The sequence below is a fragment of the Callospermophilus lateralis genome, chromosome 14 (assembly GCF_048772815.1).
Source record: "Callospermophilus lateralis isolate mCalLat2 chromosome 14, mCalLat2.hap1, whole genome shotgun sequence".
Classification (NCBI taxonomy): Eukaryota; Metazoa; Chordata; class Mammalia; order Rodentia; family Sciuridae; genus Callospermophilus; species Callospermophilus lateralis.
Genome location: NC_135318.1, coordinates 7,006,114 through 7,022,504, shown reverse-complemented (window position 1 = coordinate 7,022,504; position 16,391 = coordinate 7,006,114). Strand labels below are relative to the sequence as shown.

At 54.4% G+C, this 16,391-nt stretch overlaps 1 protein-coding gene across 3 annotated transcripts in view; it reads right to left on the bottom strand.

The window, feature by feature from the left end:
* The window catches only part of Atp6v1c2 (ATPase H+ transporting V1 subunit C2), a 47,725-nt gene that overhangs the window by 10,690 nt on the left and 20,644 nt on the right, over window positions 1-16,391 (bottom strand). For 2 of the 3 annotated variants that reach the window (XM_076832858.2, XM_076832859.2), the window contains exons 4-7: window positions 12,849-12,934; window positions 6,565-6,659; window positions 3,367-3,458; window positions 183-281 (exon numbers count right to left, since the gene is read on the bottom strand). In XM_076832858.2, coding sequence (XP_076688973.1) covers window positions 183-281; window positions 3,367-3,458; window positions 6,565-6,659; window positions 12,849-12,934 — 372 coding nt within the window. The remainder of the gene's footprint in view (window positions 1-182; window positions 282-3,366; window positions 3,459-6,564; window positions 6,660-12,848; window positions 12,935-16,391) is intronic. The other variant, XM_076832860.2, reaches the window with a different exon arrangement.

Below are 16,391 nucleotides of genomic sequence, written 5' to 3'. Positions count from 1 at the left end.
GCCGGTGCCTTGGGACCCTCAGGGGCATCCTCTTCCTCACAGCTCCAGTCCCCAACGTGAAGCAAGGTTGGTGGCAGCAGAAGGGGCCCACCCTCCTCTCCACCAGGCAGTGCCAGTTTCCCTCTGTGATCCCCAAACCCAGGCCAAGACACCCCCCAACCCTTCACTCCAGGCCCACGCACTTGGGGACGATGACCAGAAGTGTGACGAGATATTCTGAATCCAGCACAAAGTCTTCTTTACTCACAATGTCACTCAGTGTTCGAGTAAAGAGGTTCCCCCTGGAAGGCACGTAGAAGGAAAGGTGTGACCAGCAGGAAGGGCCACTGACCCTCACCCAAAGCCAGGCACCAGGGTGGGGCAGGCAGTGGCCGAGGCCTGGGAGAGGTGGGCCGGGGCTAGCACAGGTCCCCACAGGCCGTCACTCACGCCGCTCATGCTCGGCAGCCAGAGTCCAGCCTCCTCCCCTCCAGGGACAGGGAGGCTGGCAGGGCCTGGGCTTCTGTCACCAGTGTCCTGAGGGGCTGCTGAATCCAACACCTAAGTGACCTGCACTGCCCAGCACAAGCCACAAGCTATCAGGAGGGGACCTCAGGTAGCAGCCACCGAAGCTACTCAAGTGTCAACACAGCAGCCAGCTGCATGGGCTGCCCTGGGCAGAGATAGGCTTAGATAGAGCTCCGTGTCACTTTACAGGCCTTTCTGTCCAGCAGCCAGGGGACACTCACCTGAAATAGCTTTGGACCTGCCCAGTGGACCTGGCTTGAATAAAGGGCATTGTGTTCACAGGGCAGGGATCATGGCGTCGTGTGGGCCAACACTACGCGGCTACCAAGACCAGACAGCCAGGAAGACACGGGAGTGGAAGCAGAGGCCAGGACTGCTCCTGCCTCCGGGCACCTCCAAGCCAAGGCCAAAGCTTTCAAGACAGCGGGAAACACCTTCCTCTGCTGGGAGCCATCAGCCAAGTAGGTATGACAATTTCCTTGCCAGCATACCCCCATGTTTCTTTAGTGGAAGGACTCGTGACCTTGCTCTAGGACCAGCGCGGATTCGAGTTTAGGGCGTTGCTGGTTTAGGAAGATTATTCCTGCCTGGAATAGGGCGTATCCTGCTGCCTGAGTTCCTCTTGAGTTCTTAGGGACAGTATTTTTTGGGAGACAGAAGCCCAGTGGAGTGGTGGATTTGGGCAGAGAACGTGGATTTCCCGAGAACGTGTTTGTAGAAGGCCGGTGTGAGATCGGGAATAAAGAATTGCTGTTTGAATCTACAAGCTGTGGGGGTTCGTGATTTGTGCCCAGCCAGACTGCGGCATTCCTCCAGAGCCCCACCAGCCCAGGAGCCTGCTCGCCTTCCTTCCTGCCTGCCCTTGCTTATAACATCACACACAACTGTGTGGCCACAGACAAGTCCCTCGGAAGCCCTCCAGAGGCACCCAGCTACCCTGGCCCAGCAGCAGACACAGTCTTCTCAAGCTGTGGGACTCCCTCTGTACCCAGTGTGAAGCAGACTTTCTATCAATGTCTGTTGAATGAATAACCGTGACTCTGCAGATGCAGAGAGTGTGTTTTATTCTGCTTTTCATCTTTAGGGCCTAATATCAGGCCCGAGGGTATAGTAAGCACTTACAAATGTGCATTGAAAGAAGAAAGGAAGCCAGCTGGGCTTGGCAGTGCATGCCTGTGATTCCAGCTACTCAGAAGGCTGAGGCAGGAGGATCTCAAGTTGAGGATAGCCTGGGCAACTTTGTGAGACCCTGCTTCAAAATAGCTCAGTGGTAGAATGCTCTCCTAGTATGTGCATGGCCCTGAGCTTCATCCCCAGTACCAAGAAAGAAAGAGGGAAGGGGAATGGAGGGCAGGAGAGGAAGGAGAAAAGAAGTATCAGAGGAGGGAGACTGCTTCATCACCCTCCTTCACTCAGTGTATGTGCTCAATAAATCAATCAAAGTGGCTAGGCCAGGTCCTGACCAGTTTTTTGTTTTTTTTTTTGGTATGGGGGATTGAACCCAGGGCACTCAAACACTGAGCCACAGCCCCAGATCTTTTTCTTTTTTATTTTGAGTCAGGGCTTCATTGAGTTGCTCAGGGTTGAGCAACTAAGTGGCTGAGGCTGGCTTAGAACTTGCGAACCTCCTGCCTCAGCCTCCCTAACTGCTGAGATTATAGGCGAGCACCATCAACCAGTTAAGAAGCCTACAACACGTTGATGCAGCAAGGGGGCGGCTCAGCATGCTCCAACCCCAAGGCCACCATGCCACCATGGACCTGTGCCAAGGTCACCATTTAGAGCTCACTGCCACACCTTCCTCCCGCCTCTCCCTCATGTTCTGACATGTAGTCGGGCAGTAGTGATGGCTTCTAGATGAAGTGTACTTTTCACTCTTTGGTTTTAATTTTACACTAAAAACTACACCTTGAATATCCCTTCTCTGAGATGCTTGGGACCAGGAGTGTTTTTTGCTCTTGGACTGTTTCAGATTTGGGGATGGTAGCAGGTACATAATGAGATATCTTGAGGAAGGGGCCCAAGCTCAGTGGAAATCCTTTAGTTTCACATCGACCTTACACACCTAGCCTGAAGGTCATGTTGTACAGTGATTTCAATATCTCCACATTTCACTGTGACCAGAGTCATGAGGTCACATGTGGGTTTTTCCACTCACGGCCCCATGCTGGGACTCAAAAACTCTCAGATTTGGGGGCATTTTGCATTTCAGATTAAAGACACTCAACATGTATTTGCTTTTGTCACCAAAAGAGCTAGCCCAGGGGCCCTCCAAGAGGTAAGCCCAGAAGGAGGTGACGCTCCTGTGCTGGAGGAAGGCCATCAGAGGCTGGCAGCTGCTTCTGAGCCCTTGGGCCTCTTCCCTTCTCTGGAGAATCTTCAGAAATCACCAACAGAGGGCCCAGGGACAGGGAGACTTCCCACGCCTGTCCCACCCAGTCCAGAAGCACCCCCAGGCCCCGCAGCAGCCTTCCTCCACCACCGGGGTCACCGCCTGAGCGCGGCAGTTCCCGCCAGGGGTGGGTGGAATGGGCTCACTTTTCTCCCAACAGCTGCACCACGTGGGTGATGGTCTGTCTGCCGGGTCCAGCAGCCCACTGCCTCACCCACGGTTCAGGTGGACACAGAAGGCACCTGAGTCCCTGTGGCCACTCTGCCAGGCAGGAGAGGGAAGACGCACCCAGGGCACACGCTCTCTGCTGGGCACAAACGAGGAGGTGCAACCACCTCCTCCTGCCCCAGGTCCCCTTAACGCTGCCCTGGCTCACTTTCCTCAGCTCAGGCACAGACTCTGGGTGTCCTCGCAGTGGGAAAGGCAAGCATGAGACCCCCACGGTGGCGGTGGGCAAGGGTACGCACGTGGACCTCTTCTCCAGGTTTTCCAGGGCCGTCTTCAGGGCGCTGTAGGCCGCCGTGCGGGACTTCAGGTCCGACTCGATCTGTGCCAGCTGCTGTGGGGGTAGGAAACGCTCTGTCACCCCGAGTGATGAAGGAGGTGCCCGAATGTCTCAAAATAACCACCAAGTGCTCAGGGGACATGTGAGAAAAGCAGCAGCCACCACCAGATGAGGTGGCACTCACCTGTAGCCCCAGCAACTAGGGAGGCTGAGGCAGGGGGATCACACGTTCAAGCTCTGCCTCAGCAACTTAGTGAGGCCCTGAGCAACTTAGTGAGAAGCTGCCTCAAAATAAAAATGAATAAATAAATAAAAGAGCTGGGAACATAGTTCAGTCGTAAAGCAGCCCTGGGTTAGATCCCCAGGACCAAAAAAAAAAAGAAAGAAAGAAAAGAAAAACAGCTGCCCCCCAAATGGCAGGAAGAGGGGGCTTTGACCTCCCCTCCGTTCTGTCATCCCAGCAACTGGGCCTTATGGTGAGCCCACGCCTGGGAGGAGGAGGGGACAACACACCACTCTGTAGGCACTGAGGACCAAGTCACAATGACTTGTCGGCATCCCACTCCGACACCAACTCTCTCCATTTCCAGCCCATGCCTCCCCAGCCGGCGCCCCGAGGAGCTGCGCCACACTCAGTCCTCACGGTCTCCATCTCTAGCCTGTGTGGGCAGGAAGTTGCTCTGGCTTCCAGGTGGACCCCCTTATCCTGGAGTACATTCTGGACCCAGGCCCACCTCCCGTGGGTTGGCAGGGAGAGTGGTCCAAGCCCACCGCTGGACGCCGGCCATCAGCCCCCGCGGAGCTGTTACACCCTAGACACCAGCAAACGCAGCAGAGCATGGTGCCATCACTGAGTTGGGGATATGAGGAGTCATTAGATACAAAACATGGACAATCTGATTCTAAATATATATATAAAATATGTGTGTGGGAGGGAGGCTCCTCTTGAATACCAGTGCCCTTTAGAATGAAGGGCACAGGAGTTGCTGCGCAACTGTACTACCCCCGCTCACTGCACATCTAAGTGCACAAATGAACACCATGCTGCACTCGCTACCCAGCTGTGCTGGCAACTGTACAACAACAGTATACCATTCACCTCCACCATGTGACGTACAGCTATAGCGCTCTCTACTGGTGTGCAGACAACTGCACTCCATGCAGAATACCCCGGAACAGTGTCGTAACCGAAATGATTTTTTTTTTTTAGTGCTGGGGATTGAACTCAGGACCTTCTGCATGTGAGGCAAGTCCTCTACCAACTGAGCTACATCCCCAGCCCAATCTTACTTTCTAATAAAATATTTATACTTTTTTTTTTTTTTAAGTGAGCAGCCATGCACAAGGCCCTGGGTTGATCCCCAGCACCACCAAAAAAAGTAAAATGAAAACAACAACAAAATCACTGTTTATCCTTTTTTTTTTTTTTGATTTCACCATAAGCCAGAGAAAAGCTGCTGAGGGTGCTTGGACACCAGCCAGACAGCGAGAACTGAGGCCTGGGACCCAGTGAGGCCCCATACACGCCAGGTCCAGCTCCTACTGGTGGGACCTGGTGTAAGCTCCAGGACCTCCCTGAGCCACATCCACAGGACACTGAGGCAACTCGGGGGCTTCCTTGGAGGAGGAGGTCTCTGGCTGGCAGAACCAGACCTCTTGTTGGAAGAACTGGGGTGTCACGCAAGGGTTCCCGGTGCAAGAAGGACAGAGGGAGCTGCTACCCTACGGCTCTGCCCCAGCTGGCCCTATGGTGGGGCCACCAGGGCTTCCTCGGGCAGCAGCGCCATGCACATAGCTCAACTCCTGGGCTTTGGTCCCGGGAGCCGGGCTCCCCTCCCAGCATGCACCTCCGCACTGCTGGGCACGCCTTGGCCTCTCAGCTACTTCTCATCTGAAATCAGAGGAAACTGGAGCCACTTGTGGGTGAGGAGGGAAGTAAGAGAGCCTGGCAGGGCTCCCAGCGCTATCAAAACCAGTGCCTCCTCCCCCTCCTGCCCTGCTGTCCTGCCAAAGCCACTCGGGCACCCTGGACTAGAGAGAAGCCTGGCCTCCACCCAACTCTGCTGCCTGCTACGTGCTCCAGGGGGGCCTCCACTGGATCCAGCATCCCTGGACTCTGAATTCCAAGCTGGTACAGGGCGAGGCAGGGCAGGGCAGGGCAGAGCCTGCCCCACAAACAACCATGTGCTCTGGCTCCCTGGTGGACGTCCACAGTAGCCTCCCAGAAGCTGCACCTGGCACGGGTACCTGGGCAGCCCCTCCTTGAAGGGCCTTCCAGAATCACCGCCTGATTGTCGTGGGAGGAGCTGGGACCGTGTGGTATAAGCACTGCTCGCAGGAGCCAAACCCAGATTCCCAAGCAGTCTGGCCTCACCCCTGTTCTCAGGGGACCCGCAGGGGAATGGAACCCATGTCCCCCAGTGACCCACCCGCCACACTCAGGGGACTCTGTTCCTTGCAGTAGAGAGCAGGACAGCTGTGTTTCTGGCCACGCGGAGACCTCCTTTCCAACCACCAGTTCCAGCAGTGGCAGGAGGGAGGGACGGGCCATCAGCAAGTCAGCGTGCCCTGAAGGCACACAGGAGCCAGAGTGTCCCTACAGGCCTGCACTGTGCAGTTTTTATTTCATCAAGTGTGAGCCGGAGGCCATAGCTCAGCAGAGAGCAGCCTGTCACAGGTGCCATCTACCCATTCATAGTTGTCACAGAGTCCGGGTGACAAGCTGGCACACCATCTCTGAGGAGTTGGGGCTCCTAAGACAAACTGCTAAAGCAAGTGGGTTTTGCATGTAGATAATCACCCAGGGGCTGGGCAGCTGGTACTTAGGGTGGGCGAGGGTGGGGCTGAGCTTCCTCCACTGAGCTTCTGTAAAGAGAGGCAGGGCAGCAAGGCCAGTGGAGACTGCGGTCAGGGACCAGAACACAGGTGACTTGGGCCCTTGAGCAGATTGTCCTGAGAGACCACAGCCAAACCCCAGGGTAGCAGGGACAGGAGGGGTGTGAGACGGCTTCTCCCAGGTTCAGATCTTGCCCAGGCCATGGAAGGAGATGCACCTCAGAAGCCCAAAGGCCCATCTGAGCAGGGTGAGGGGCCCCTGTGCAGGGTCACTCACTGGACTCCACATCTCAGATGGCCGGATGTCCTCAGAGGCCCTTCTCACCTTGGCTAGTGTGTCCACCACGTTCACCAGCGGCTGCTTCGCAGGGTATTTGGCCATGTCCCATTCAAAATGGGTCACAAAGGATGTCAGGTCAACTGGAGGGACACAAACACAGGTTGATAAATGGATGCCACTTTCCGTGTCTCCCAGGGTGGTGGCCGCCAAACTCAAGTGAGCTCACCACTCACACCAAGGAAGCGGCCTGAGAAGCCAGCCGCAGGAGCCCCCTCTGGGGATGCACACTCCCCATGGGCCTAGAGGTCTGAGCCAGTGGGGCCACCAGCCAGAATCTAAGTCCTCAGCAGCCAGAGGAAGGGGCCTCGCCGCCCCAGAGACCTGCGTCAGGAGGCCTGCCTTCCAGAGGCCAGCAACACCCAAGGAGGGCGCAGCTGCTCCCCGCCTTCCCTACTGCTCCGGCTATCCTCCCACGAGGTCCAGTGAGCCCAAGGCTCACCAGAGAGCATCGAGCCAGCCAGAAAACCACAGAGCCCGCGGCCTGCCAACAGGGGACACCGGCTCAGAGGACCGTGTCTCCTGCCTCCTGAGCCCAGGCAGGAGACAGGGCAATTTCAACCTACATGGTCCACTTTAAAGGCATTTTAATCATTTGCCAAATGTTGGCGTTGGAGCCATGGTGTTTCCTCCTGGGACAGAGGCGCAATGAGCACAGCCTTCTCACAAATGCTTCCGCTGAAAAGAGCACGCGGGTGTTCCCATAAATTCCCTCTTCCCCTTTTTTTCTCCAAAAACAAACAATGCCTGCTGCCCTCGGGGTGCGTCTGTCTCCCTCTGCCAGCCAGGCTGGGGACAGCTGGACCTGGGTTAGGCTTCTGCTGGCCCAGAGCCCCTGGACCTCAAGCCAGGAGGAGCCCCATGGGTTCCCACCTGAGGAATGGAGCCGCCCACACAGGGCCTATCTGGATGTGCTCTATGCACATTCAGAGAGCCGAGGGCTTATCCAGGTGCTATGCCTCTTTTTCTTTTTCTTTTCTTTTCTTTTCTTTCTTTTTTTTTTTTTTTTTTTTTTTTTTGCAGTGGTGGGAGGAGGTCTTGCTTTGTTGCCAGGCTGGCCTCAAACTCCTGGGCTCAAACAATCCCCCTGCCTCAGCCTCCCGGACGGCTGGACTACGGGCACCCACCACTGCGCCAGGCTTGCTGCATCTTTTCCGTGTCTGCTCTGTGGCAAAGCAGGAAGCTCAGTGGTTGATTCAGGGCTCAGAGCCCCTAGAACCCCCCAACCCTAGCAAGATGGCCCTTCTGAGGTCAGCTATCACCCCGCCTTGCTTCCCAGGATAGCCTTCTACGTAAGAAAATGGATGGTCCTCTCTCAACACTCAGTCCTCTCTGTCTTCATGGAGCCCAGCTCCACCCTGTTGGGGATACAGACAGACTCCCTGCCCAACCTCAAGAGCTCCAAGTGCAGGGCACTCAACTAGGAAAAGGCACACAGTGAGCTACTGAGCTGGGGACAGGACACAGGTGCCAGGAGACTGAGGACAGGGTTCTGGCTCCTCCTAGGGAGGGCACAACGGCTTCCTGGACCTAGACTCACACAGAGGCCGAAGGGAAGAGGAACCAGCCGGGTGGCTGGTGAAGGAGGCATCGGAGTCAGGAGGACTGCCAGCCCCACGTGTTCATGGGAAGTAGAGCCTCTGAGTGAGGCTGAGGGTCCAGGGAGATGGGTAAGAACTGGACAGGAAGCCAGGCCGGCACGAGGGTCCTAGGGCCTGATCCTGCGCATGCCAATACTAGAGCCCACACACTCAGCCCTATCGCGTGCCAAGCTGGCCACAGACCACTCTCACAGCTGCAGTGCTGAACGTGGGCACCACTGAGCCCCCAGAGTCGGCAGGACTCTCGCCCACTGTGGAGACCTCTCTGTGGTGGTGAGGAGAGAGGACAACAAGGGTGTGGGAGGAGAAGGCAAAGCTGAGAGGGACCGAAGAAGCCCTGGGAGGAGGGAGGTGGGACCCACTTGACAGGATGCAGGGCTAATGACACATGGAGGTGCGAAGGCGGCCAGGTGACACCCAGATTCCAAAGCTGGGTGACTGGGTGGAGGGAGGGATATGCACGAAGCTGGGCACCCTCGGGGGCAGTGGCAGGGATGGGGCAGAGGGCAGGGGGATGATTCCAGCCCAGGATGAGCCTGAGTTTGATATGTGGGTGGCAAGTCTCAAAGAAGCCGATGGAAACCAAAGGAAACTCAGGCAGGAACTGGTCGGGTGGCAGAATTAAGGGCCCTTAAGAGAGAGAGAGGAAATGCCTCTAAGTCATGCAGATGGTGATTCTGTCCATTAAGGTCACCGACATTTACTGATTGCTGGGCTTGGGCCAGGACACGTGAATCATTTCATATAACTCACTTTCCAGCCCTATTAAGTACTATTATTCCATGAGGAAACTCTGGCACAGGGAAAGTTACGTAAGCTCCATGACAAAAGGAGAAAATGCTTGCAAAGCACCCAGCGCCCTGGGTGGCACACAGCTCTCTTCCCCATCAAGTGTAACCCTCCCCTTTGCAATGCAGGTGGAAGGGGGAGGGTTACACTGCCACTGTCCCTTTGCCAAGAGCCATATCAGATATTTTCTAGAATCCCCAGATTTGAAAAAGATCCTTGGGAGAATTCTTATGTTTCTAACATTGGTGCCAGAATTGATAAGATTTGTGCCTCTGTAAGAAGGGACATCAGAGAACTCCATCCACACATAGCAAGGAAGGTAAGGGACACAGTGAGGAGGTGGCCATCTACGAGCCAGGAGACCGCCCTGTCAGACAGTGCACGCCTGCACGCTTGGTCTTGGACTTCAGCCTCCAGAACTGTGAGAAAACAGACATTGTTCACGGTGCTCAAGTGTACAGAATTTGGGGACAGCAGCCCAAGTGGACTAGACAGATTTTGGTGCTGATTTTGTCACTGATACACCATGGTGGGAAAATGACTTCGTAGAAAAGACTTGGGCCTGGGAGGAACGGGACGGGTATGGCCGATGATAGTAGGAAACACATGCAGAGGCTGAAGGGGCAGTGATGGCAATCGATCCCCCTGGCTGAACCCACTATGGACATCATGGAAGATGACCTGCCACGGTGGTCCCAGTCCATCCCCAAGGTGGGCAGCCAGCCTCACGGCGGCCGAGCAGCAGCCCACGTGGGATGTCAAGGCAGATGTGCGCATTTAGATCCTCCCGGTCCTCCTCGTCACTGCAGCACCCTGGGGCCCTTCCACTCCAGCCGAGCCACTCTCACCCCTTCCCCCTCTCGCCGCTGCTTTTATCCTTCAACCCACAGGTTAGATGGAGGCCAATTCTTTCTGGAAGCTGCCCTGATTGTCCCTCCTGTCTGGTTCCATGATACTAAGGACATGCCAGGCTACCTGCCCCTCACTGCTCCTTTAGGGCGGAGCCTCCGACTCGCCTTCTCTGTGCCTCTCGGTGCCCACGGAGCTCTGCGCAGGGTGACTGCTCCACTCCACGCTCTGAACACTGAGAGCAACCCCCGCCCACCCCCCGACCTGGGCAGCAACTTGCACTCACGTTTCTGACCAAGCTCTTCTCCCTGTGCCTTCTCACCAAGTCCTAGGCCTTACGGCACCCACACCAAAGGGGTGAGTTCCATCCTGGCACACAGGGCAATGCACGCTCACAGGCAAAGGCTGTGGCCATCACTGGCAAATGGCCAGCATGAGCTTGGTACCCACAGATGCTCAGCAGTGCCCAACACGATGCTGGACAAGGACTTCCCTGCAGGAGCTTCAGGAGACCTCTGGATTTTTGACCACGTCCCCCTGCTCCTCCACTCTCTCCCATGTCCTGAACACCAGTGCCAGCTCTGGACACTGACCCTTGCCCCAGGCCAGACGCCAAGGGCACTTCCCTGTCCCCGTACACTGCTTCTGGTGAGAACGCTGTTGGAAGAAGGCCCTCCGCCATCACTGTCTTCCTGACTGCGGTTCTCTCTCCACTGCTCAGGAAGGGAAGGCCCCTCATCCTCTGCCTGCGCTGGAGTCAGTGAGGCCTGGTCCCTGGAGCAGGCAAGGCGGAGCCTGGGCTGTCGGCCTGCTAGGTCAGGCCATGACCTGGCTGGCTCACTGTGAGCAGCAGTGGTCTCATCTGAAGACCCGAACCAGGCCTTGCCAGCGCACAGGACTGTGACCACAGGGACTGTGCCCTTGATGGGTTAGCCAGACAGGCCCAGTGTTTCCATCCTCTGCAGACATTTTAGGACCCAGGCCAGACAACGTGCTCCTTCTCCATGCCACTCACGCACATCTGTGTCCTGCCGTGCAGAGCTCAGCAGCAAGCAAGGAACAAACAAAAGCAAAAGGTGCCCAGGCAGAGCTAAGGGCCTGTCAATGGCTATTAAATCCATTTACAGGTGAGAAAAATAAGACCAGAGAGACGACCAGCCAAGGTCCAGACAAACACTGCGTATCAGGGCTGGTCTGACCTGCTGCTGGCCCTTCATGCGATCGGCCATGAATTCCCCTAGAGGAAACTGGGTTACAATCTCACTTTGGGGGGCAGGGGCCAGGGGGTCAGCAAAGAGCTTCTCTGGTTGATTCTGTCAATCACTAATCTGTGGATGCCTTGCAGGAGAAGATTTCTTCATTTGGCTAGCACTGTAAAAACTCCAGTCAGACTCGCTTTTAAAAGGTCTCTGGCCTGCAGGACTCTTCAGAGATTCTAATATGATAATGTATATCAGAAGGTTCAGAAGCTACTGTGAGTCCTGCCTCCCATCCGGGTCTTGTGGCAGGGACGGTTTACAAAGCATGCCCTGGAAACTCTAATCCTGAAGTCGTCAGAGCCCAAGTCGCAGGAGGCCTAAAATGGAACATTTTAAACAAAGCTGTTTCCTCCTATGGAGAAGCCAGCTGCCCCTAGGGTTCCTGCCATCGGACCGAGGGTGACACCTAACTTCCAGCAGCATTAACTTTGAGTAACTGCTTCCTGCACGGCTGGAGAGGCGAGGCGAGGCGGTGGCCTGCCGTGGAGCCAGCCCCGGCCCCAGAACGCCAGCATCTCAATCACTATAACGTAAGTTTAAACCCTCGCGCCCTACACGCCAGGTTTTTGAGAGAAAAGGAACTCTCCACCTGGTCAGCTTTTCAGTCCAGGGCCCTAGAATCGACTGCTGGGAAAGAAGATCGGCTGGTCACTTGACAAGACATGGCTACCTTACCGTCAGCAAGAATCTCGGTGTGACAAGCAGAGGGCCTTGGGGAAGGCAATTGGTCACCTGCGATTTGTAAAGGTTCTTAGTTGCCCCCAGATGACTTGCTCTTTCAGTCCACCCGTTGAAGCGCCCTGGAGCAAGCCCGAAGCAAATGGCTCCTTCTGGCAATGACACCAGGAGGGAGCACCACCCGGGAGGGAGGCTGCTCCCTTGTGGGAAGCTCGAGGCTGCCTGGCAGAGCCTGGCACTTAGGGTGCTGCGTCCACTAAGCAGATGGCCTCAGAGAGCAGACCACAGGCAGAGGAGCAAGAGCCCGACATCCAGGGAGCAGGCCGAGCTGCCCCGGGAGGGCGGGGTGCCGGGAGGGTGAGGAAAAGCCGTGCTACAGCTGCTGTGTCCTACGGGCACAGTGGCCAAGCCACCAGGGTCATACTGGAGAAACTGCCACGACCTGGTCACTGTGCCCCACAACCAGATTCCACCTCCCCAGGGACATGCAGCATCACTCTGAACACAGGCACAGCAAACAGAGCTCAACCTACTCTTGAGGCATTTCATGTTCTCCTTCACACCTGCAACACAACAAGGCGGGGTGTTAGACCACGGAGACAGACCCAGCCAGGTCAGACTTGGAAGAAGGCACATTTCTTCTTATCTGTTCAAACCAGCAAATTAAAAGCCTTTTAGTGTTTCTAGGAGGAAGGAAATATGATCACACACACACATTTGTGTATATATATTCTGTGCATGACAAATGATATGAATTTAAATGTATGCTCTCATTTTCAATGAACATGCACAGTCACAGGTTTAATTATCTCTGTGGATATTTAAACATTTAATTCTAAAGTTTCCAAAGACTCCAGATTTTTGCCCAAGCCTCACTGGAATCTAAAGACACATCCCGTCAGCACAGGGAGACCAAAACTCCAAGCAGCAATACACTACCCAAGCATTCTGGGGGTGGCTCTCTGATTCCTATTTATTGCTCAGCAATTAAACCCTTGCTGGGAGGCCCGCCTGGGCGCAGCGGGCATTTCCCACAGGTCGACGTGACCAGGGTGCAGGGAGGTGCTCCTGAGAAACCAGAGCCCTGGGCACCTACCTCCGTTGGCCAGCAGGTTCTCCTGGACCTTCCCCTTGGAGTCCTCCATGACCTCCACTACACTCTGAGCCATTCTCTTTATGAGGCTGTGGGGAGAGAAGAAAGAGCCCATGAGAGCAGGACTGAGGCTGGCAGGGCCAGGCACCTACGGCCTTTGGGGGAGCAGCTTGGCATCCATGAGAAGGGACTTAAAATGTGAATAGCCTTTGAACCAGTAATTCCACTTCTGGGAAACCATTGTAAGGAAACAGGACAAGCAGAAAAAGCTTTCTGAACAGAAAGATGTTCTTCGCAGCATTGTTGCTGACAGTGAAAAGCTGGAAACAACCAGAAGGCTCAACAATAGGGAATTGTTCAAGGGCGTAATGGTATATCCAGCTGAGGGATTATTAGGCAGCCATTGAAAATCAGGCTTACAAAGAATTTTGAATACCGTGGAACAAGGCACGCATTATGAAGTCAGGCGGAAAAAACCAAGAAGTGAACTTACACAGACGGTCATGGTTGCTGGCTGCACCTGCGAAACTCTTCTTCCTACCTGACGTCTCCCTATCGTCATCTGCTATTGCTTTTATATGAGAAAGTTAAAACCTGGCCTCCACAAGACAGACACCTTCGGGAAGCACAGGATTTAGAAGCAAAGGGCTCAAATTCTCCCTGGCTCTGCCAAGTGACTTCTGTATGGTTTGCGCCAAATTGGTTGAATTTCTTTTGAGCCTTGGTTCTCCTACCCATAAGATGTGGATTATGCCCCATTTGGGGGATTACTATTGCTATAACTAACAGCAATGATCACCCAGCGGCAGGAGGCTGAATAAAGAGAAATCCAATTGGAATCCAATTGCCAAGCCGGGACCCACGGGGAATTTCTAATGTTCGAAGCTTTGCCTCAGGCCCTCTCCCCAGGGAGAGAGGACCCAGGTCACTAAATCCCACATGGAGCCCAGGGTCCTCCACTGTCACAGGCACTGGCCACATTGCCACTTAGAGCATGGAGGCTTGGTTCAAAACACAGAAACAGAGGAAGGAAATTACCTGGAAATGACAGAAGCAAGGAAAGGAAGGAGGGCAACAACTTGTTTTCCTGACTATTAAGTGAATGCGCACGTGATCAAACACTGCTGAATACAAAGTCTGTTTAAAAATAACCACCAGGCTGGGGAGGCGGGCTCAGGGGCAGAGCATCTGCCTGGTGTGCACGAGGCCCTGGGTTGCATTCCCAGCACCAGAGACAACAGCAAACTCTCCACACCCAGGAGGAAACACAGCATCCTGACTGTTTCCAAGGCTGAACCCCTGCATGTTTAAGGGAGCTGCGGTTTCCCGGCAGCACCTTGCTTCCTCTAGAGCTTTCCAAGTGTCGACATCCTGTAGCCATCATCTCACTTAATCCTCACAGAAGTTTCCAAAAGGTGGGAATCGCCCCACTTCACAGATGAGGAAGCTAAGGCTCCAAGAAGTAATTTTTACCCCCCCCATCCAGTCTGCATGAGGACTTCAAAGGCACGACTCTCAGCCAGCAGGTCACACCGACACCTGGACAATCACTGTGACCTGGTCCATGTTGAAACTTCTACCTGGGCTGGCAGCTCTGGGAATAGTGGTTACGGCGTCTCACCAATATCCTGAGCCAAGGCCCCTGACCATCGCAGGATCCTGAGCCATAAAATAGACAGGACGGTGCACCTCACAGGTTCTTCGTGGAGTCTGGGCAATATATGCAAAGTCTGAGTCGGGTGGGCTTTTGTGACCGAGACCTTGAGGTATGCTCAGGTGACTGGTGAGACTGTTTGGGGCTCCTAGCTTTGTTCCTAGGCGGATTCCACAGAGGTTAAAGGAGGCAGAGCCAGGTCCCTCCCTATTGGAGTAACTCAATCCTCCTGTCTCCTCCAGCTGTGTGGTTGGGAGTCTCCAGCAGCTAGGGACCCTGCATTGTTCCTTGTGGTTTCTCTAGAGCCCCACACAACTCTGGGTCCCTCTGTAAGTCCACCCTCCTCAGTTCTCTTACCTCTTCTTTGTGGCGCTGGGGGTTGAACACAGAGCCCTCTCCCACTGAACTACATCCCTAGCCCTTTTTATTTTGAGACAGAGTCTCACTAATTTGCTGAGGCTGGCCTTAACTTGTGATCTTCCTGCCTCAGCCTCCTGAGTTGCTGGGATTTCAGGTGGGCACTACCTGGTTCAAGTGACCTTATATGAGTGGTCTTCTGTTCTCTGTTGGGATCCTGATTCAATAAATTTAATCATTCATTCAGTAATTCCATATATGAAGCAACTACTTTATACCAAGCACTGTACAAGATGCTATGGACAAAACAAAGTCCCTGTGGTCACTGAGCTCCTATTTTAAAGCTGCCAGTGGTGGTTTTTTTTAATCCCTATGTTGACATGTGCAAGTTACTGTCGCCTGTCACCACGTCTGCTAGGACACTTCAGGAATTATTTGTTGATGTGACTGTAGTAGTAATTCCAGCCCTGACCACAGTGCCTGACTCAAGGTGGCTAGCTGTACAGCCTCTCCATCCCTCATATCCTTCCTTCTTCTCTAACAGACATAAAAGCAGAACTCACCCAAAATTGTGTTAAGGATTCTTCACTGCTCTGTGTCCCAACCCTGTCAAGGGTTCACTGTGGCAAGTGAGGCCCTTAGGCATGCACGGTACACCTGAAACCTCCGAGAGCAGCGTGCTCTGACGACGCCTAACACACACAGCCCGACCTAGCCGTGGCCATTAGCTGTGGTCATCAGTGAACTGCAGCTATGGAGCCAGTCAGCTGGTTTTCTCATTGGAAGGGACCCAAGCATCTCCACACTGGTCAAATCCACTGTCCCCACTTTGCAGTCATTAGGAACACTGACCACGGTCACACACCTCCTCCACCCCATGCTGGACGCACAGCATTCCACTAACTCCCTCCCTGGACACCTGGGGTACCTCCTTCTTTTTCTTTTTTTTTGTACCAGGGGTTGAACTCAGGGAAGCTTAACCACTGAGCCACACCCTCAACCCCCTTTTTTTATATTTTATTTTGAGACTGGGCCTTGCTAAGTTGCTGAGGCTGGTTTTTAACTCAAGAGGCCTCCTGAGTCGCCGGGATTTGCCTCCTCTTTGACGTGACGCCACATTTACGCTGCCCATGCACAGGTGCATATGTGGGACAAGCTGCTAAATGACCAGCTGCTGAAATAAACTTTAAGAAGTAAGGCCGACCCCTCTGACCACACGCCAACGTCTGCTCGCCAACGTCCACTCCCACCAGCAGCCTGCTTCCCTAAGCCTCGCCAGAGTGGGCGTCAGGAGCCGCTGGAACCTCCGCCAATCTGATAGCTGAGAACTTACATCTGGCTGATGCCCCGATCTGCAGCGCTTCGACCAACTGGACGTCTTTCCTCATGTTTATTACCTCTACCAAAGGCTGCTTGCGTCTTCTGTGAGTGACGTCTTTAGGTGCCCTGCCACTGTTTCTGTGGCTTGGTCCTCTTTTTGAAATTCTATTTCATTGATTTGTATGAGTTCTTAGGTATTTTGGAGACCAATTCTT